The sequence below is a fragment of the Ischnura elegans genome, chromosome X, assembly GCF_921293095.1.
Source record: "Ischnura elegans chromosome X, ioIscEleg1.1, whole genome shotgun sequence".
Lineage (NCBI taxonomy): Eukaryota > Metazoa > Arthropoda > Insecta > Odonata > Coenagrionidae > Ischnura > Ischnura elegans.
The window spans coordinates 39,299,958-39,323,505 of NC_060259.1; the positions used below are offsets into that span (position 1 = coordinate 39,299,958).

General features: G+C 39.4%; 1 protein-coding gene across 4 annotated transcripts in view; it reads left to right on the forward strand.

The window, feature by feature from the left end:
- The window catches only part of LOC124170744 (nipped-B-like protein), a 155,857-nt gene that overhangs the window by 21,019 nt on the left and 111,290 nt on the right, over nt 1–23,548 (forward strand). For all 4 annotated transcript variants that reach the window (XM_046549670.1, XM_046549667.1, XM_046549671.1 and 1 more), the window contains exons 3-5: nt 13,456–13,624; nt 15,053–15,168; nt 18,948–19,772. In XM_046549670.1, coding sequence (XP_046405626.1) covers nt 13,456–13,624; nt 15,053–15,168; nt 18,948–19,772 — 1,110 coding nt within the window. The remainder of the gene's footprint in view (nt 1–13,455; nt 13,625–15,052; nt 15,169–18,947; nt 19,773–23,548) is intronic.

A 23,548-nucleotide genomic window follows, 5' to 3' on the forward strand; every position in this document is an offset into this window, starting at 1 on the left:
TATCGATTGGACTGGAGTGTATTTCTCAGTTACTCGGCGGCTGTATTTCGTACTTGCATCTCCTCCCACTTGCTATGATCGCTCGTGCAGTAGTATCCGTAGCCACATCTCAACCGTGCTTATAATTGCCGTGCGCTCGCCGTGGCGGCGAGCGACTGAGTGCCCCCGCGGTCGACGCTCCCATCGCCTCCTCTCTGCCTCCCCTCCCCAACCTCAGCCCCGCTTGAGATATTTCGTCCCATTCTCTGGCCGTCCCTTCGAATTGCACTCCTCGCTCCCTCAGACCGTCACCCTCCCCTTCTCCCGTTCACGTGGCTGCTAGCGGAAGAGGAGTACGGCGAATGTTTTTCCTCTCCCGTTTTGTTTTGCAGCTGGCTTATTCCGCGAGAATTGAGCCTGGTAACAGGAAAAGGTACTGTAGATAGACCAGAAGTATTTTTTTCTGCGTTATTGAAAAATTGAATTTTGAAGTCCCAGAAACTATTACTGAAATTTTTAATATTAAAAATAGTGAACTTTGAAGCTATGCCCTCAAGGCACTCTTTTGAATAGAAGTGAAGAGCGTTGAGCGTTTGCCCTGCTGGTCACATTATGTAATTTCAATTTTATCAATAGTTATTTATTACAGTTTATGAAAAATTATTGCATAGTGTTTTAGTTTAACTGTATAATCCTTTGCAAATGTTGCTCTCAGGTGTATGAGTGCTTTTAGAACGGCTTTTCACACTGTAAAGATCTTTTTATGTCGGTATTAAATCAACTTAGTCACATTTTTCTTTCCTACCCAAAACAGGAATTTTATGTGTAAGACGTATTGAATAGGTAATTACGTTTAAATAAATGCATGAGCACGGCTTAAATGTATATTGAAACCGCACCATTCTTTTTTGATAACCCTGTATTATAATAATACCGAAATGTAGAACACGACTGATTATTTTTGTATTCGTATGAAAGCTTTTTTTTAAAAAGCGTCGACTTTGGCGAAAAAAATATTCAATAGTTAGTTTTTAGGTATTATTTGTATATATTTAATTTTGTTAGCATCCGTCAGGAAATCGATTCTTTTCGATAGAAATAGACCCATGAATTGGTGGAGAGAGAAAAGTCGAAGCCTTGTGATTATGGCACTGAAGGAAATATCGGTTGCAAATCGGAACTCATAAATTATCTCTCATCACTCTTCTTTTCAGGCACATTCTCTTTTGACAGCATCTCTCATCCTCTTGTTTTTGTAAAGTGTATTTCGAGTATCGAGCATCCACTTATTATGTATAAACTATTAAAATTTTTATGCAGTACTAAGCGGTCACTTCTTCCTACTTCATTGTGTTACTTTCCCGCATTTCAGTGTTTAGAGAATTAGTTTTTCTTCCATTAACCGGCGATTTATTTTGCCTATATGGAAGTCAGGATGCGGAAATAACTGGAGGAGTTGCACTGGGAATATAGGAATTTTTTTTTTAAATATCCTATATGTAAAAACCTTTTCTCGGCATGCGATGTGTTTAGAGAACAATATCACATTTAATAAAACATCGTTTGAATGAATATTTTTAAATTTGCCGATAGAACTTATTAGTTCCTGCGTCAAGAACAATGGTATTTAAAGTCGTCGTTAATGGGACTCGTCATTACTATGAGAGCGTTTTGTCATTCTTTCTGGGATTAATGCATCTTGTATTCAACTTTACTTTTTTAAGTTAAAATTTCTAGAGTGGTTTGCTTACTTTGATGATCGTCATCAGGTGCATTTTCCACTACGAATTCCTTACTTCAGAGTTGTGCATTGTGTCCGCAATGTCCTCCGAGTACAATTCATATAATATTCCCTTCTTACGCTAACATGAAGGAATTTTTTCCTATGCTGATTCTATGCTTTCCTATCTCATCGGCTGATGTTTGCGCTCGTATCACTGACGCGAGAATTCGGATGTCACGTGGAGTGAGTCGAGATTCGAACTCGAAAGAATAGTAAAAGGAAGGAGCTATTTTTGGCTCCCTCGAACAAAACCTGTCCAACTTTTCGATTTTCAATTTTAACGTGACCTGGCACTATCACTCTGCCTTCCCCAGGAACGGAAGGCCACTGATTAGCTTACCTCATCATTTGCATTGTTTTAATTGTTGAAGAGAGTGCTATTTGAGTGCAAATTTAATGATAAAATGTTGGACGAGTAAAGATGAATTCATATCAGGCTTTGGCTTGAATCTCTTTTTACTGTTTTTCTTGAATTACTTCATTCAGTTTCCATAATAGCAAATAGACATTGATTGAGGTCAAATGGTTTCACTGCCTTCATATTTCGGTCATTGTGAGGCCAATGGTGAAAATAGGGAAATAATCATTCTGTTTTTTCGCTAGAAGTGGGGGCTGCGTATGAGGGCCCTTGATTCCCTACTGCCGTATCAAATGTCTCCAAGATTTTCCCGCCCACGCGCTTCTCTACCGTTCAAGTGGTTTTATTTTATTTTGTAACGGCGTTTAACCTGCTTTAAATTTATACTATAGTCATAAAATTCTCACTGTACATTGTTATAATTTTCCTGCATCCCTGATATATCCATTTTACGTTTGAGAAAATACCGAGATAAAATTTTCAATTATTGGATGCCGTCAAATTTTTAAAACCCGTCTACTCCGAATATCCTAAAAAGTGCAAAATGGTAGTCAAATAATTTTGATTCATCTCGAAAAAGATCGTTTGGTCGGTAGTGATGTAAAAACCCACTCACTACTGCGTTAAAACGTTTGTCGTAAAAATTTGTAGCGACGTAAAGTGCGTGCGTGGAAAGAATTTTGGATTTTGAGTTAGGCAGGAGGTAGCCGCGTCTGGTGCATCCCGAAACGACCCTGCGTTGCATCACTCGGGGCAAGGATTTCCGATCAGTGAGTGGGGTGTTGCGTGGGTCGCATTCTCCCCTCATACGCTTGACCAGCCCTCCCCCTCCTTCCCCGCCCCTCCTTAGCCCAATTCAGCCTCTAACCCAGCGGACTGGCTTTTGTTTCCCAGTCGCGTCGCCCACCCCTCTCTTCGTTTCCTCCTAGCGACGCGCAATAATCCCAGTTTCCATTCTACTATTTCTGGGTGGCCACCGAAATATCAATATTATTTTTCCTGGTCTGTCCAGCATTTCCTGGCACTAATGGCAACTTTCTGGACGGTGATATAACATATATCCTATCTAATATTCACCTGATAACTTATAAAATGTGGTCAACTGCATTGAAATTTTAACGTTAAAACCATCTTAGTGAAATCATTATCATAATATAATTTTAGCAGTATCGGAAGAACCGTCTGAAACACACGTTGGGAATAAGATGGCTTAAACATCTATGATGTGACCTTGCAGTAAACGAGGAAATATTTGTAAATAATGATAAAAAAATTTGAGTTTTCCGGAGTTAGCAATGATTTTCCCTTATATTTCTGGATTCAGTGAAATTTCATGCCTTTAACCGATTTACCAAGTTTTCTAGAAGTTTTGGTATCCTTTATTAGTCGTCTCAGATGTCTATTTTAAGAGATTTTGTGGATGTGGTTTGCTTAATTGGTCGCAGGAGGGAAAAATGGAGAGGATGGACTTCGGGTGTAACGTATATACGCTCATTCACATTGACATTTTGCGAGATATAAGGAGATTGCGTTCGTGAAGAACAAACACAACAGTGATTAGCTTTCTCAGCAACCCGCAACAACTTCCTGATTGAAACAGTTAGTGAGTAATGAATAGCAAGGATGTTAAAAAACACCTTCCATAAGGCTACCTTGCCTCACCTGCGATGAGGTGAACATGAGTCGGTCGTAAGATAAAATGTGTTATACTGAATGTGGCTCGCTCGAAAAATCTTCTACATCTTCATAATACCCTGCGAGCAACCTCTAGGATCTTTGGCAGTGGGTGATCACTCACCATTGTCGGTCATTTTGATCATTTATATAAGTAAAAAAGGCGCTCACTGAGGTTGAGAACTACTTAAATTTAGTGTGTGAATTATTTAATCATATAAACATCACCTGGAAGTATAATATTTTCGTCCCGTAACGTAATTGTAGTTTGAAAACGCAGTTCGATGGCATATGCAAAATTGATGCCAACCCGTACGTTAAGAAATAACGAACCTTAATGGTTCCATTAATTTTTACATGAGTAGTGCACGTGGTGGCACATTTTCTTTGCAACCCGAATGGGTTTCATATTTCCGCATATTTTTTCAATATTGTCAGTGAAGAACACTGAAGTGGCGGGATCAACATTTTGATTAGTAGAATCTATTCCTCTTGTTTCAGTTTCTGTGTTCGCGTTTATAAAACTTCAGTTCGTTATGCGTTTCGATTTGAATTCATTACTCTGAATTGCGAATTTTAGCTCCATGATCCGTCCCTTTATTCGAAACCTCACCATCCACATCCCCTTCTCTCACCAGCTTCGTTCTGTTTATGTATTGCACTGAAGTAGAATTACGGAATGTCGACGTTCTTATGAACGACGAAATATCAGCATTCTTTCATTGAGTTGCACAATGAACGCTAAAAAGATACCGTTTTAGGGCTTTTGCACAGCTTTATGAAAGCATGTGTACTTCCTGTGATTTACGCGGTAATTATTTTGTTGGCTTATTGTAACTTATTGAAAGTATGTTATAAAAATAGAAACTGTCTCTGCTTTGCATTTTTCGAACTTGGGGGAAAACGAGAGAGACGTGCTCATTTATAAATTACTCAGAAAGAAAAATCATTTTCATTTATAAGTAATATATGTAAGAATAGCGCCTTTTAAACTTCACAAGCTTAAATATCTAACAGCATAAGCCGCCATTCTAGTTTAATGTACTTCAGCACATAGAAAATTTAAGATGACAGGTTTCCTATGCGTATTCCCGATTCTTCTAATTTTATCGCCTGGCCTTAGGGTTTGCAACATAACTTTCTCAGTAAATAATTGAAAACCGAATAAATACTGCCCTGTATTGAAACAATATTGATGCCTAGCGCAAATAACAGCTTTTTATCTAATAAATAATAAGAAGCTTACCCACCCAGATTAAATGTAAAGATGAAAGGTACAGTAAATCATTTCAAATGCCAATATAATAATCACGTAATCGAAGAAATCCTCTTGTGAATTTAGACACCAACGAAATGCAAGCCATACTTGTGGATAACGTCACGAATAGCGTAGGTTCGGCTTATTTTGGGAAGTTAAATTAGGCGCACGTATTTCCCAGGAAATGCAGCATCTGTTGCTCCCGAGAGACTCGTGGATCGTTGAAAAAGGATATCGACTCGGATAACGCTTGAGTATCAAAATACATTCACCGAGGGGAACCGTAGCTAAGAAGAGATTCTTCAATGGAACCTCTAATAGTGCGTTTTCGTTGTCGGAAGTCCTTGTACTCATTGCGCAGCGTTCGTCTTCGGGGAAGGTTTTTAGATGTTCTTCTCTGTTTTACCTATCGTTTGGAGAATCACGCTGAATTTCACAAGCGTAAGCATGTGAACATAAGATAGAATCCATGAATACCTGTGATTTTTTAAGCATATTGACGTATGAATCCTAGCAAAAGTTAAAATTTCGGAAAAAAACGGTATGTGACACTGCTTTGGCTCAAGTAAGCATGGTACATAGCGACTAAGCTGAACTCACACCAAAACAATTACGACAACGTATTATGACTACGTTTGGATATCTGCATTTTTAATAATACCTTATTAACTTAAATCCCGACAGAAACTGGCAGCGGGGATGAATGGTGGGAAATTCCGGCTAGACGCCAGTGAAATTTCGCCCACTTCCCAACCGGAAAAATTGAGTTATTCCCTGCGTTTCCGTGGCGGGGTGTTTCCCTGTAGTTGGTTAAACGATCGGAATTCGGTATGTTTGAAATTTTTAATCTCACGACTCACTGCGAGGACTCATCTCGTCGTCATAATGAAAAGTAAAAAAATCAATACCCGATCACCTTGTCACCGCTCGTAAGGAAAACCGATTGAAATAATTCCGTTCAATGTCAAGCACAGCCCCCGAGTTTATTTTCACTTGACGTATCGCTTTCACTTGACTTTTAGTATCGAAACACGTCTTTTAATGATGCTAAAAAGAAAAAATTTTTCTGTTGGGTCTCTTATAGGTAGGTGACTCTTCGCTACAGTTGATGGGTGGAAAATATTTTGGTTGTTCGCGGCAAAATAGTGAGAGCCAGGCAATGCCTTCCAAATGTCATGATCGTTGCATTTCAAGGCCATCGCCTCTGGCTTCAATGGGAAGGTTGGGGGGAGGGACTTGCTGCCTCCGCCGTGAAGCCGGCCGGCTGTCGAGGGGGCGAGAGGGGATTTGGCCGTCCCATCGCGCGGGAGGAGCAAGGTGCTTAGATGAAGGGCTCTCCGCAAACCGCTCTCGTGGGTGTCTGCCTATCGCAATTAGTCGGTATTCTAGCCGTACTGCTAATCTCACGCCCAATCCAAATGGCATAAATCTTCTGGAGGAGTTACCGCCGTAGCTCTGTGAATCAAAATTAATACTTGAGCATGAGCTGGATATTTAAGTACAGAGGTTATGCTTACATCCAGTTTTTGCAAAACAATATGTTTTATTCTAGATGCAATTAGCATTTTTAGAATTCGGCATGACGGGCGTGGCAGCAAGTGTCCATACTTTTTCGGATTTTACGATCCCATTCCCTTAAATACCGCATGGAAAGCTCATTTTTATCGACTGGCGAACGAGTATAACAACAGGGGCATAGAAATGGAATTTACATAGTTTGTAATTGGATCAACTTCACTCGAAATCTCATGGCATCCTGGGAATATACAGTCAGATGCAAGGCTGCGATGACGCTTTTAACCATTTCAATCTCTCCTTATCTTGTGCAGTTCATGTCCTCGTCAGCTTAAATGGTGGACAAAATGTGTCAATACTTTTCAAACGATTCGTATTCTACTCTCTTGAGGCCTCGTTTGATTATTCTCGAGTTTCATCTCTAGAGGTATGAAGTCAAACTTTTAAACATTAGGGTAAATTTATGGAATGATACTTAATTCGTCAATTACGGAACATTGTAATTAGCGGTTCAATTAACATTTTGTTTATGAGCAATTATCGATAGAAATTGCCAAAATTAGCATGGGGAATAATGAAAGGTCACTGAGCAACGCGCCAGAATTAATAAAAAACTAATGATAATTCGTTTGTTCATGATTAATCGATACAACGCAAGCGGGTGCCGCTCGATGAGTTGGTGTCGTGATATTTGATGGATCTTGACTCAAAGCGGGAATATTGGCCTGGTTCCACGGGCCATAATTAGGGATTAGGGATATTAGCTTATACCGTGCTGTTGCAGTTGCTGCTCTCAATCCTTTCTGTAATTGAAGTAGTTATTGATTTTTTAGTATTTTCTTGACGTGCATGCTTTATAAAGGCGCTTTACAAGGCCAGATTGCTATGCTAGGAAGTGCAAAGAAGGGGAAGTATAATTCTAACGCCGGCGGCAGTCTGGACCTTTCTTCGATTTCAATCAGGCTGCTATCTTCTTGGCGCTGTAACTGCTTTTCTCCGAATTTCAAAACTGAAATCTTATTATCTTAATGCTAATCCAAATGCCCTTTCAACTTTTAATAAGGTATAATATTCAATAAACAGCTGTTTACTCCAGGCGAAATCATTCTCTTCTCGTTCGTAAATTCTAGTTCGTTATTGTTACAGTAAAATTGAGGCAACAAGTAAAAATCAGTCCCCCACTTCATAGATTTTCATTGAAAAATAATTTTCTCTTAGCCATGCATTTAATTTTTCTGGGTTTTCCTGGAATGATTCGTCGGTTTCGAAGAAAGGTTTAAAAGAATGATTTTACGGATTTTTCCTCGTTTCTCAAAATCATCAAATATTTTACTAGTCTTATTGTCCTGTTTATTTGGCCCAAAGGATCAGTTGATTCAAGATAAACCACAGCAAAAAATTCAAAATCAAGAATTTACTTCGAAATAAGAATGTTAATATATTTGAAAGAAGTATCCGTTATGAGCGTCGTGGTTAAAACAAAGGCTTAATATGTGGTGTCAGGGCACGAAGTGTTACGTAAGTTTTACCATTTTAAGTGAATTGACTCTTATTGATGCGACACGCAGTATTGTTCTGTATAATTTGGTACTGGAAATGGCAAGAAACTATGAATTCCTTAATAGGCGGAAGTTGTAATGGAGTTTGCAATTACGGTCATTGGCTTCACGGAAATCGAAAGGTATTTGAATTTAGCTAAGATTTTTTGCTTACGATTGTTTACAATGGTTTTAAAAATCATATTTTTTTTCCAAGAAAGATAACAAGTAAGTAATTAATGCTAATTTCATAGAGTGACGTAAAACTTTTTTGGTTTTAAAAACACAATTTGGTTGTGAATCATCTTCTTGTCCTGGAAGTAATAAATGTGTCTAAAGGTTGAGCTATTGTTCAGGCGTGTTAAAATTGCATTGGGTCTTATTTTGAAAGAGGCTATTACTTCATGTTTCTATAAAGCTGAAGATCTCACTCATTCACTTACCCATTGGCTTTTATTCTTGGAAATTCGCACTAAACTTCGGGGATGAAATATTCTGGGAAGGATTTTGGTCGCCAGTTTCGTAGGAAAAAATGGATGGTCCTCATACTTTGTCTTTGGTTCGAGCTCGTTTATATTAAAAAATGTTAATGAATAGGAAAAACGAAAATAATCCTTTAAAGGCGATTCTTTTTCTCTTTGAAATATGACTGAAACTATGCTAAAATCGTGGATTTTGATCCAAATGAAGCTTAAGTTTTTAATTGATTCGCACAAGGCATTTCGCTTCACGCATTGTAGAAATAACAATTTGCAACGTATAGCGTATAATATGTATTTTTTCTTTTTTCGTATCATGTAGCAGATAATTTTCCCATCGTTACTCAGCGTTGCATTGCGCAGCAATCGCTATTATTCGAGTTAATTTTTTCTGAAATTTAACATCCGCGACGATTTTTTAAGGATTTTTAAATTGCGAATTACATTTCCCTTAATGACAGCTTAAAATTGTACTAAATATTTTCATATTCTGTATGTACTGTATGTTTCATATTTCTTTTGGCAAATTGTAAGCAACCATTTAATTGTTTGATTTTACGTAGGCAGATAGTTTTCCACTTCGGTAAACTTGTATTTTATTTCACTGAATAGGACTTGGAAATGAGCCAAAGAATGCTTTCATTTGAAGCGATGGCACGAGAGAGGGAGAGGTGACGTAGTTGAGATTGCGGAGCTATCGGGATACGGGAGCGGTGTAGGGTGGCCTTGAGAATGTATTGACCGACCTTCTCTTGGACGATGTGTATTAGTGATAGCTCAAACTTTTTGGTGAGGACAGGTTAATAAAATGCATGCATTCGGTCTTTTTTCTTATCTCGTGGCTGGACAAGTCGCTTGTATGGACCACTGTAAATGCTGGCCGGAAAAGAAGCCTTCGAGACCTGTTGCTGAAGGCAGATGAAGAATATCTAATGGACGAATTGGGTGAGAAACGGTGTCTACGGAAGAATAAGAGAAGGAAGGGAACTAACGAGAGAAGATCCCAGTGGGTAGGCTATGTCATAATTTATAGCAATTGCGTGAGGATATTGAAATAAATACTTGCAATTTCCCTGATTATAAAATTTATTACGACCTAGGTTTCAATGTTACTACTTATTCGAAGATGATGCGGAAACGTTGAAACATAGGTCGTAATACATTTTATAATCGTGGAAAATTGAACGTATTTATTTCAATGTTGAAAATATCCACTCCATCAAGCTCGAATCTTCGGATTTTATTGTGTGAGGAATCTAACGGAAGGAAGAAGGAGAATTCTCTCGGGAAAGACCAAGAGATAGGTATATGAGGCAGATAATTTTCGTAAGGGAGAACATCAGAGAGCAGAAGGTACTTGCTAAGGAAAGGGTGGAATGGAAGGGTGCCGAATACCAGATCTAGGATTGGAAATACAATGAATGAGTAAAGGGTTATGCAGTATTGGGCGTTTTTGTGAGGTATTTGAAGAATATGTATCGACCGCCCGGCAAAATGGCACGACAGTTCGCGTGAGGAGCGGCGCCTGGAATCCGAGGACGAATCGTCCTCCTGCGTGTGCTCAGGGTAAAGGACGAGTGATTTGGAATTTTTTTAATGCCGTGAGCCTGCGGCGAATCATTCCCGCGGTTAACGATATGAGTGTTTATGATTTTTTTCGGAAGGATTTTATTTGCGATTTGAAAATCAGTGTTTACTGTTGAGCTTTATTGCCTTTTGTACCATTTATGCTCTCTCGCTACCCAGTGAATGATTTTAGAATAGGGTAGAAAACGGTTTTATTGTTCAAGGACGAAATCCCTGAGGAAATTGAAATATAAATACATGTCCTCATTGAATAATATGAATAAATGGTGAAAATATAGGATACAGATAGAAAAAGAGATTGAAGAACTGATGACTCAAAAAAGGCTGCAGTAAGCTTGTAACAATATCATTTCATATTGAGGTTTTGCCTATTCTATATATGAGGTTGAGCTGTGATGCATGTTTCTCCTGATTTTTGACGAATTCCCTCACAGGATAATATTATTTATTCTATTTTTTGTTCGTTGTTGAATGTTAAAATTTCGATGCAAACGGCTCAAAATAGGCTGTTTTAGCTCTAGCAAGCTAAAAATAATCGCTTCTTGTAAGTCACGGACTTCTACTTTTTATTTGCTTATATTCTGCTAAATTTGAGTGTTACTCGTGCCATCAGGGCAAGCATTTGTTCTTGCTCGTCCCCGGTTGTTGTCATTTGCCCCCTCACTAATTCATCCATCGTTCCACGCAAAGGATTACATGAAGGGGACACACAAGGGGAGACAGCGACCCTTGCTCCGCCTTTTTCAATGCCGTATTTTTTATGGCCTTCGGAATGGTGAACACATCCCTGAACTGGTAGTGGTTCTGTTGAATGGGCCTTAGTTTGGCTGTAATTAATTAATTTTCATGAGGTACTTTTCACAAGCCGCGTATAGTTTCATAATATCGGAAATTCTGGAATTATATACGGCTTGTGAAAAGTACCGCTTGAAAATTAATTAATTACAGCAAACTAAGGCCTATTCAACGGAACCACTACTAGTTCAGGGATGTGTTCACCATCCCGAAGGCGCTAAAAAATACGGCATTGAAAAAGGCGGAGCAAGGTTCGTGGTCTCCCCTTGTCAGTCCATCTCGTTGACGATTCATTTATGCTGCCGCGCGCTTTGTAATCGATTTCCAAAAATATTCGTATTGCGGTGATTAGCACAGTGTGATTAGTTTCTTTCATTCGTCAATGATAGGTGTGGAATTCGATGTATGCATCATATTTAATATAAATGTCGGTCTACAGCTTATAATAGCGTATTTCCAAGTAAGATTCTGATTGTTCTGCCGTCAGCGACGCGAGTGGCTACTTTATTCTTAAGCCTTTGAATTACGCGGTAGGTGACAATATCCAGGCCGACTATAGAATCCTCCATTGTAATATTTCTTCTATAGAGTTAACCCTCGGATAGCACCATCCCCACCTGTCTCTTTCATTGGGCTCCCCGCCTCTTGGGTACATCCTACAGTACGGTTAAGTCCGTAGCACGGTATGATTCGATGAAGTCCGTTGCCTCTCCGCCTGTCAAGGGGGCCGCTGGAATTCCGCCTCTTTTCGAGAAACATCCCATCCCGGAAAAGGCACCAAGGTAAAGCAGGTAGCACCTTTCATCGTTAAGTGATAGGCTCTTTTCATGAGGTAGCCAAGGGGAAGAGATGGGTGAAGCACTTGAATATGGTAACTCACAAGGCAGGCTTTACTATAGTTACCTTGACAAATATTTCTATTTCTTACGAGCACCAAATACAATAACGAACTGCTACAAGTATAGTCAAAGTTAATTCTCAAGAATCTTTTAATTTATTACAAGGTACTTTTAAGTTGCAGTTTACTCACTGCTTAGTGTTAAATAATAACTATTGCATTTTCCTATAATTCTCTGCTGAATCACATGTACGCGAGTATGATTAGGCGTTAACTCGATGTTTTTGGACTACTCACGTCCGTACACTCGTGTTGAGAAAGTAATGGTTTTATCACGATGCGTTAAATAGATGCTAGCAGCAGTTTGTTATGCTAAAAATAGCGATCAATTGTAAAATTTTCTTGAAAAATTACCGACAGCGGTGCAGTACGGAGGAGCTATGAGTTTTACTAATCAAATCAAACAGTATAGCCTCAGGAGGCAAGCATAATGCACTTATGTTCATTACGGCGAGAGTGGGGTAAATCTTTAAGAAATTTGGAAAATATATTACCGTGTTGGGGCATCGTTCATTAACTTACAGTGAAATCTGTGAGTCCACTGTTTTCTTGACGGTAACATTCTGTGTTCACATTTGATGAGTTTTTTTAGCTGATAAGAAATGGGTGTCTCTAATTTGATGATTTTTTTGCAAAATAGGCTATCTCTCGCTAGTTAAGCGGCTGCATTTATCATATGCAGGGTGAATTCTTTTCTTAATCAAAATTTGTTGTTTTTTGTTCCACCCCATCTGGGTTTGAATTTGCAACGTCATGCTAAAACATGTTTATCGTTATTAATGGTTATCCTGATCGTAGGATATTTATGGTATAGGATCGTAGGATATGTATAGAGTGGGGAATGGCGATATTTAACGCAACTGAAATCAGCTGTTCTATAGATCCATGCATCTCTTCGCCTCTGTCATGATATTGATCGTAAATAGTTGTTTTATTCCTTAGGTTTAGGTGATTTTGGCTGAGATATGCCATTTTCATAGTTACGATCATGGATAAAAATTGCAAGTATGAATTTCTTTTTTTTTTTTGCACGCCTCTTGAAAACGCTTGAGCCATTCTGAGGGACAGATCACGCTCTTTAGTCCTCAAAAATGTATTGCCCACTCTTTGCAACGTAATTTGCCTCTTGGTTCTTAAATTCAACGCTGTTGCAATTTTATTTCCTTTGGTAACGTATTGGTGTTATCTCCATCTCTGATAAACATTGACTCGTCGTTTTCCTGTAGCCAAGGTAAGTAATGGTGTTCGTGTGTGTGTGTGTGAAAGAAAATTCATTTGCATGGCTAATGGATACTAAGCCGTTTCCTTATCATTAATCAGCAAAGAGAAGTGATGTTTATAGCAAGCATTAAGGTTTATATTTGTGCCTCGCGTCTCGAGGGGTGGCTTGACGCCACCCCGAGAGAAACTGTAGTGCATAGTGTTCTGTGACCATGTTCATGTGATTGGATCGAGAGTGCCCTCTTTTTCCTCTGGCGCTAGAATTTTCAACCTGAGCAGGTTATTAGACTTTTTTTTTACTGTATTCCTCTTGGGCAGTCGAAGTACTCCCCTCACATTGCTACGTTAACAGCGTCGAATCAATTTTCAGTGCTGCCGGAAATGCCTCTTCCTTCTCCACTGCCACAGACTTTGAGCAACAAGTCATTACTGTTCCACCCCCGCGTGGCGGAAGAGGCCCAAATCCTACTCGGAGCTCGTGATGATGACTTAATCCCTCAGCTGATCCAGTCTTTAGCACAGACATCTGCCGACCACATGTACGTATGTACTCAATCGGTAAATCATTTGAAAAACTAACACTATGTGATTGCATTCGTTGCATGCTGTACGGATTTCAAGTTCGGCTCACAATCATTGAACTGTGTGCCTTGGAGTGTCCAGTTCTGTATCTCTGCTTACCTGATTTTTCATTTAGCTGGAATTGTTGAATAATTCTTAATGCTGTTTGATTGCTACAAATATCACTTCTTTTGTTTCTATATAGTTGGCAGTATTTTTCATTTACTGTTTTTAGCATGTAGCTGTTCAAGTTAAATATAATAGTACTTAAATTTTTACATTTATTTTTGATGAAGAGGTCATTCTTTCTAATTTATCTTATATTTTGAAATAAGTCATGCAAAAATGTAGTTTCTAACTTTCTTTCCATCTCATTAATTAAATAATGTTATTTCAGAAAGACAACTTTTTGTCATTGCCAGGTGTCAACCAGTGAAACCTCCAATTTTTCAAGATTCGTCTAGGATCAAAAATCATTTTAGTGGAGAATCAAGATAGTTTATCTGATGCCATTAAAGTTTATTGAATTGCAGACTGGTAGTGCTATCTCATTTCAAGTCATAGTCGGGTTTTCATATGCAGTTGATCCTTCGAGTGATAAAAATTGTCATCTTAATTATTTTTTACTATGTATTTCATAGGAAAATATAGTGAGTAAAAATTCACTCAATATTTTTCATGCAGTATTGTGGCATTTCACTTTCTCATCGATACTCCATTCCCATTAATTCATAAACACATTTTGTTTACTGTCATTGCTAAATTTCCCTCTTAGTAATAGTCTTACCTCTCTCTTACACTGTTGAAGCCTCCTAATTTCATTGGAAATGTTTAATTGGATGTTATGATGAAGTTATTAACGGTTTAATTAAATCAGAAGCCGTTTTTAGTGAATCACAGGGGCTCTAAGAGTTTCTCTGCTTAGCTTGTTTTGCAGATTTACAACTGTGGGAAATTTACAACTGTAAAATTTTGCATTCGCGGAAAGTTGTGGTTGGACAAATGTGTCTATTTATGGAAAGTCTTTAATTTTTGAATTTGCGTTTATTACGCAATATTTTCTATCTTTAAGTTTGTTGGAGAGAGGTGATTTTACTTCATATAACGGCAACTGATCTGTCACTCATTACCTCTACCCTGTTGTTGGTTTGAATAGGTGAGGGTAGATCTCATACCATACTAAGCCACAGGCGTGTGAATGTCATTAATTAAGGGTAGGGGGCTAATTAATATCACTGAGCCACCTCGCACTTCGAGAAATTCTGTCTCTCTTGCTTGTAAATTGTATGAAGAGGCCACTTTTGCATTAGAACTCTGTTTTCATTCTTATAGGACCGTGTATTTAACTTTTCGTATTTTTTTAATTTTTTTTTTTCATTTTTGGCATCCGTTTTCTATTCCCAAAGCGAACTGAAGGATCATTATGCCGCATCTGAGCTTCTAGTGGAACAGCAGCAAAATATTCCAGAATTGTTGAAAGCAATTCTTCAGAAGAATCCTAATGTTTTCAAGGGACCACAAGGTTAGTATAACACCTTCCATCAATGGTTGCTATACATGGGTACCCACATCTTCTGCATCAGACGACTCAGCATCAGAATATACTCAAGAGTAATGGTCCCTTCCTTTTACATCCAATGCCCCGCTATGTTTGTTTATTCTTGAATTTCTCATTCCAATGGATTTTCCGAGTCCTTAACTGCGATATAAATGTGAACTCCCGCATTCGAAGGGAGTTGCTCCAAGGAACGCGTGAAAATCCATATTGGAACCTTTTTGTGTTGAAATTAATTTTAAGATATTATTTTAGCATTAAGTTGAATCCCTTCTAAAAATAATTTTAGGAATTTGCAGTAAAATGATTCCACAAGAAATAACTTATATATCTTCTGTGTCTTCGGTATGTCAATTGGTAATTAGCGGAAAATTCGACACCTTTTTCTTGAGTATGTTCAAGTACTTCTTTCATTTCTCTGCCAATATATATCACGATTTTATTTTTTTAATTAATACCAAGGTTTTTTGGTTTGCCAAATATACGTAAATTCTTCCTAAAACACAATGACCTACGATGGATACACTGATGAACAGTGACTTGTAAACGTAATTTTAGTCTAAAATATGATTTGATGCTTTCCCGGCGAATGGTGTGGGTAAACTCTTCCCGGGATTTCCACAAATAAAACAACATTCAGCCCTGAGGGTGAGCCTCGAGTCGGAGCTTGAAACGTTGGCCGCTATGGAAAAATTAACCCGGTGGGAATCCCGAGAGGAGTTTACCCATAATTTCAGTCTTATCGAAGTAGAACTGTCGCGGCTTAGTTTAATAGACTTATCAAACTAAGTCTTCATGATGAGCTGATTAAAAAATGCCGCTAAAATCCCGGCGGTTCTTGTGATTCGCGCGTCATTCCATAAATTTTCTGATGCCATGGACGAGATCCCCTGATTTCTCCCTAATTTTCCCCGATCCCTCTGTTCTATAACAACTCTTACAAGTATCCGTTATAATTACAGAAGATAAATTACAATTTATTTTAGCAGAGCTATATGTATTCAAATAAGTTTATTAATTGTCTCACAGGAAAAATAAAAAATCATGTTATCAGGTAAATATAGTAATGCGCCACACATATGCGTAATATGTTTAATGCTCCTTAGTGCATCTGCTCGTCTCCTTCGTTTTTGAACATGGCGCGGGGTTAAAGGCGTCACAGAATGTTTTTGGGTGGAAGGAATTGTTATAATCCGCTATGGTAAACGTCATGATGGTAAACGTCGTCGAGTTCTACGTAGGTTATGGTGATGTAAGCTTTCGAGATAACACCGCTATCTTGAGGAATGCAATTGCCCAAAATTTATAATGCAAAAGTAGCTATAAGTAGCATTGATAATTAATGCAAAAGTAGCTATCGGCCACGAGCGGAAAACACCGTACCGAGTTTTGATCATCATCAAGTAGTCCGCGCTAGCAGATGAAATGAAGAGCTCTTTTATGCCCCTTATTTGGGGATTGCCTGAGGGATGATCTTTGTACATAATTTTATGCAGGAACTTCAATTTTGGATAGGGATTGTTCGCAAAAAATGGTGAAAGCTTCCGATAAACTGCCAAAGAAAGCAAAAAATAGCTATTTTAATCGTTTTTTACTACATTTTTTCTGGACTGATACGCGTGCAACATATTCCTAAGCGTATTTGGAGTCAAAATCGGGAATTTTTCACTAATAGGTGGGGAATGGCGCTGGAGATCCAGGGTGAATATGTTAGGAACACGCTATTTTGGATCACAAAGGGAGCGTCTGTCGAGCCCCGAGATGGAGGGTGGCGGATTATCGAGCAAGGACGAGGTTGTTGGAAGCTTTCGAGACGTCACTTCGGAGGGGTTGACCGAAGGGGAGCGGGCGAAAGTTGACAGGTGCCTTGCGTGGCTTGGGGGGAGGGGGGAGGATATGGAATGGGGAAACAAAACTGGAGTATGGGGCTCGAGTATAAACTCGGGCAGTAGATATAGCGTAGCAGGAGTAGTATGGAGTAAGGAGTACCGAATCAGTTGCATGCATTATTGGAGATGCATTTTAGAGGAATTGGGGGATAAATTATGTCTGATAATCATTCAGTACGACTTCAGTAAATAGGGACAGTTTGACTCAAAATATTCTCATATTTAGCCTCCTGTTACGTGATTTTCTTGCGTTTTCCTCGTTGCCTCTCGTTCGGCGAAGTACTTCTTTCTCAAGTGTTCGAAAATTAAGGAGCGAGGTTGAAATTGTCACGCGGGACACACCTTAAATAATCGTAGAACGAGCAAATCCCTCAATTTTAAATGCTCCTTTCAAAATCGCTCTATTTTTACCCACATTTTATCCATATGAAACATATCGCAGCGGTATGAACGTCAACTAAATTTTCTGAATCGTCTCCAGACAGCTTCATTTTTTTTTATTTAAAATATTCCGTCTCCATGCATTGATTATTTCACTTGGTTTTCTCCCATAGATAAGCAATGGAACAAAATTATGACCGGAGCACCTATCATGTGGCCGTTCGCCATTAGGCCAGTAGATGATAGCAGATTTAGGTCCACATTGCACTTTTGCTTTTTTAGATGCATCGTTAGTTTTTCACTTTGCTCTAAATGTTATAAAATGCTCGGTTTGGGAATCAATATTTCCTATCACCTAAACACATTGATTTTTTTTACTGTTTATTCGAAATCTTTTAAAATCAGAGTGAATCCCGAATAAAATTTATTTGAAGTATTTAAAATTATTTAATAGATAGAAATGATTGCTATAAATTTTATCATCGTATGGATGTTATTTCAACCCCTTATAAATCGGGCGAAATGGAAAGGCTAATATTTATCACTCTTCATTTATCAACTTTCTTCCTGAGGAATCTTTTCTAATAAAAATTCTGAATGAGTAATAAATATATTGTTATCGTTTTATACCGTTATAAAAATCGGTAGTCGTGTTTAGTGCATATGCAGTGAAACTCGCTTATAACGAATTTCGTACTATTTTGTTATAAACGGAATTTCGTTGTATTCATATAAATGATTTTGCTATTACAGGATTTCTGGCTAATATTCCGTAAATTTTTATCAAGCAACTGGTCCGTAACAATTTCCCAAGGGGCAAAGAATAGTTCGCAATAGCGAGGATTTCGTATCATCCGCACTCGTTACATGCAGGGATGACTGGGAATATTAGGAAAGTCCAAGGGAATGAAAACTCACCAGGTTATAGACGGAATTCCGTTACATACGTGAACTTTATAAGCGAGTTTTACTGTGAAGCAAAGGCAAAAGTAAGAGGGCATCCATTAATTACGTGCGTTTAGGAGGGAGGGGGTGAAGCCAATTCTCACCGAGTGTCACGTGGGGAATTGGGGGAGTCCTGGCAAGTGTCACGTATTTTTTTCCGCAAGAAACTGTGTACAATTGCGATCTTAGTAATCTTAAATACTAGTCTTAACTAATCTTGAATAATGATAGGTAAACAAATTGTTTTATAAACAAATCGAACGCAATGAAGCATTGATTAACTTATTTACACTTAAAATAACGCATTTTGAACGATCTCACGTGAGAGTAGAGGGAGGAGGGTCAAACCAAATCTCACGATATCCCACTATGGGGAGAGGAGTGGTCCAAAAATCTTCAAAATCACCTCATTTAGTTAATGGACGCCTCCTAAGAGATAGGCCCACTTATTTTCCCATTGTTGCCCAGTGGTGGCGTAGTTTGCGGCCCACTGGCGGCCTGCGCGTCTAACGTTTGACTTATCTGTTGCAGCCGCCGACTCACCGAGACAGCCGCATCCCCACCGGACGCCTCCGCCGCAGCCGCAGCCGAGAGGCCCTTGCAGCGAGGAGGTCAGCCGGGTGCCGCCCCTCGGCCACGTCCCGCGGCCTGCGCCGCCGCACGGCCACCTCCCGGGCCCCCCCCCGCCCACCGTGCTTCACGACTCCCCGCTCCTCCCTCCCCGGGACATGCTGACGCGGTCCCACGCCGCGCCGCACCGCCGCCTCGAGCTGGAGCACGGCGGCGGCGGGCAGTGCGGCCTTTCTCCCGACGCGCCGCCGCCGGAGCAGCCGTTGGGCGGCACGGCTGACCCCGGCGCCTTCGTCCACCGGCTCCCGGACGCGAGTGCCATGAGTTTGGTGCCCGGAAGCGGAGTTATCCGACCGCCGGGTGGTGCACCCGCGGGTGCGGCAGTCAGTGGTTCGTGCTTGGGTGGGCGGGCGCCGGTGCACGCGTCGCCGCCGGCCGAGGAGTACGGTGCCCCGCGCGGGCGCGTGGCGCACGAGGCGCGGCGCGTGTCCGTCATCACGGAACAACCGAGGATCACGCGCTCCGTCGTGGAAAGTGTAAAGAGTCAAAATGGTGGTGGTGATGTGAGTGGTTATTATAATAGTCATCAGACGAGCCCTTACAAGCAGATCTGTGGCGCAAGTGTTGTGAATGCCGTGGAAGGCTTGAAACAGGAGTGCAGTGTGGATTACTCAGTGGTGCACGGTGGAAATAGTTCAGTTTTGCGTGAGGAATTATCCCGAAAAGTGCATAACCGTGGATTAGTAACGAATGTGCCAAGGACGAACACAACTACCCACACCTCAGGTGAGTCACCCAAGTTACCTGGAAGAGGAATAGTGCATTGGTGTATGTTTCGTTTTAGTTCCTCCTTGAATGATATCCAATTCCAAATCACCAAATTCTTACTTCTGAATGCTGCCAAAACTCTCCATGCATCTCTACTAACACGGAATAAATGGGAAATTGTCAGTATGGCCTCTGGGTTTCCACTCGTGGATATTTCCAGAGACGACCGTTTCACTGGTGTTCGTATTTGGCTCAAACTTATGACCATGGGTTGAATACCAGCGAAATTTTCGTCTGAGACATAATACCACGAGGCAACTGAGGCCATGCATACATGCATCTGCATATCAACTCCGCGGACAACCGCCTGTAAATATTATCATTATAGGCAAATGGCATGTGCATTTCCTTTTTATTTTGCTTATTAACCTTTTAGTTAGCTTACTAAAATTAATTGTAAGTTATTTTGCCTGTCTCATTTGGTTTGGGAATATATTAACATTTTCCCCGAGAATGTTTTGGTGGCATGGAAATTATGCATGTTTTTTCGACTCAAGTTATGCGAAATGATATTTAAATTGGTTATTATTGATTGGATTATATATGATTTTTGATCATGTATATTATTTTTGTTATCCGTTTTGATGAGGCTATTATTTGTCTCTGTCCAATATCATTTGTCAAACTGCAATGTTTTTGTCATTGGACTTACATTTTTTTCTGTTTGGCTGTTCAATCAAAATTTGTATTTGAAATTACTAAAAGGCACTTGTAAATTGGAATCATGACAAAATATGAATGCTGTGAATATGAATTTACGACTCAAAGGAGGTATTTTGAAGATATTGAATTTTGGACCAAAAAAAATACTGTTGACACTGCAAAAATTTCCAACTTCTGTGTTCAACAGCAAACACAACTGTGACATTTTATGTTTGCCTGGAAAAAATATGTACTCTGAAAAAATTGTAATAGTTTGCCATTTTATGGTTGTTTTAATAGTAGTTTGGTGGCTTGGAATTGGAGTATTTCATGTGCTTTGACTCAATGCTGTTGTGTATCGTCAATCTATATTGCTCTAAAGCAGATGCAATCCAGCAAAACAATTTTTTTGAAATTTTATTTTGTTTTTATTCAGCAAAAGTATTTAATCTATTTCAAAAATAAATAAATAGTAGTATTGTTTGTATATATGCGTACGTATATACAATACACTGTTTATTTATTACCAACAAAATTTTAAACATCAAAATTTCGCCATTTGAATGTGGCAGGATGTCGACCCATAAATTTTCTGTTGGATGCATCGCATGGTAAGTGTCGTAGAATGTATGGTCATTAGTTTTAATTTTAGATTCTGCCCTAGTTTATTTTCTCCTTATCAATAGTATTTTCGAGGAGGCAATTCCATGTGCTATCTCATTTTTCAGGCAGGTAATGAAGGAACTTTGGCACTATTTGATGGCTTATGGTGCTCATGGGTGGCAGTGAATGCGAACGTGTATTGAATGATTTTATTTTTTGATTCAGTACACTTTACAAAATATCTATGGAAAATACCACACTCTTCTGCGGATAAAACTTCTCCGGCCACGCTCTAGTTCGGTTGCCCCTGGCTTCAGTGATGATTGCGAAGCCTTGACAGTTGAGCATTTGATCAGGTTGCGGATCTAATTACTAAGCCACTGTGGTTAAACCAGATTACTCCAGTGTCCAAAAACCTCTAAGGAAAGATTTTTAATATCAAATCTTACTATTTGACGTGACTCATTACCTCGCACATAAAAAGTTAAATATATTTGCTCCTACCTAAGACCTTGCCTATTGCCCTAAAACCTCTAAGTGAAGATTTTTACCATTAAAACGTACTATTTGACTTGACTCATTATCTCACGCATAAAACCTTGCCTGTTGACCCGCAGCCGACTGCTAAATTTCCGTGTTCCTCTCATTTAAATAGGTTTCTGCCATCGTTTTAAGGCTTAATAAATATTAGTCGTGTGCTGCATGATTCAATCCACGTATCTCCATGTAAGTAGTTCATGTCCTTCAAAAACACAATTCAAACAGGTAGCATTTGTTTAAAGAGTATTTTCCTCTTGAAGCAACAAGAACGTATATCCTCCTCAGAAGTTTTTTTAATGGTTTCTACAGAGCGATAACTATTACCTTGAAACCTCAGATTTAATATTAAGTGTCGTTTATAAAGGCTTAGTCACACGATGCATAAACACATTCGAGTCAATGTGTAAATGCTTGGACGGGAAAATGAAAGCGAAAATGCACCTTGAAACCGCTCAACTTCTGCGAATGCATGGACCGAGAATAGAACCTTCTCTAATTTCCTTCACGCATTCGCACATGTTCCGGTCCACCAAAATCGTTCATGCATTCACGCATGAGCTCGAACGGGTCAATGTACCGTGTACCCAGGCTTTCAGTCCAAATTGTAGAATGTATGTTAACTTCAATTCTTTAGAAAAATATGCTATCATTTGTTCTTCTCTATCCTTATATTAGTTGTTCGCACCCAAAATCAAGTGAATTTGAGTCAGACGGAAAAGAAAGTGTTGGAGAAAAAGATACGTTCTCGTAGTCGTATTATTGAGGATATCATTTGTTTGGTACTGCAAAGTTAAAGTTTCCATATCCAAATTTAGGCTTAGAACCTTTAAACAAAATTTTAATGCGTGCCAACTCATTGCGCACTAAAAGCATTTATGGTCAGTTTTTTCATTGCATTATGGCATTTAGTTATGGTTGCTGGCTTTTTTACCCTACAAAATAATGCAATATTTTGTGGAAGAATACCGAAGTGCTCCATGAACAAGCAGGAAGTAACCGAAGAAGCCACCCAAACCATCATCCCCCTCTTCCTTACCTTAATTTCAATTACATAGATCAGGTCGAGTATAATTTGTGTCAAGAAAGGATGTATTATGCATGATCATTGTTCGGTTGGATAGCGCTTCAAACTTGATCTGAAGACCAATGTACTCGATAAATTAACACGTACGATTTATTCCTAAATGTATGAACGTGAGATTGAACGCCAAAATGCACCGTGTAACCACCCAACTTGTGCGAATGCATGAACAGAAAATAGAACCTGTTCTAATTTGATTCTTGAATTCGTTCATGTTCCATTCTGGTTCATAAAAATCGTTCATGCAATCAGACGTTAACTCTTACGTGTTAATAGATCGTGTAAACAGGCCTTAAGGCCGTTTTACACGGGGCACGGAATTGCGCTGGTTAGAACTGCTTCAATTTTTAAAATGGCGTGGATTTGCGCGAATGCATGAACGAAATTAGAACAGGGGCTATTTTGCCGTCTCGCATCCACGCATTCCCGCATGTGTTCTAGCAATTCATCGCTTTACACGACGCAATTTTGATTGCGCCGTAGCACGTACGTCAGATTGCGCAATAACGTGCCCCGTGTAAAACGACCTTTAAAGAAATCTGCGCTTTAAGTGATCCAAAGATGCCATGTCGATGGTGCTGCTTTGTGGAGCAACATGGGCCCACCGTTATAACCATATTTTTCATGTCGTGAGTTGTTCGCAGTGATCTCTAGTTGCTGGCTCGCGTTTGTCAATAAGGCCGTTTACGCGGGGCACGCCATTGCGCAATCTGACGTACGTACGAAGGCGCAGTCAACATTGTGTCGTGCAAAGCGGTGAATTGCTAGAACACATGCGGGAATGCGTGGATGTGAGATGGAAAAATAGCCCCTGCTCTAATTCCAAGCTTGCATTCTCGTAATTTCAACATGTTTTTAGTGATAACCT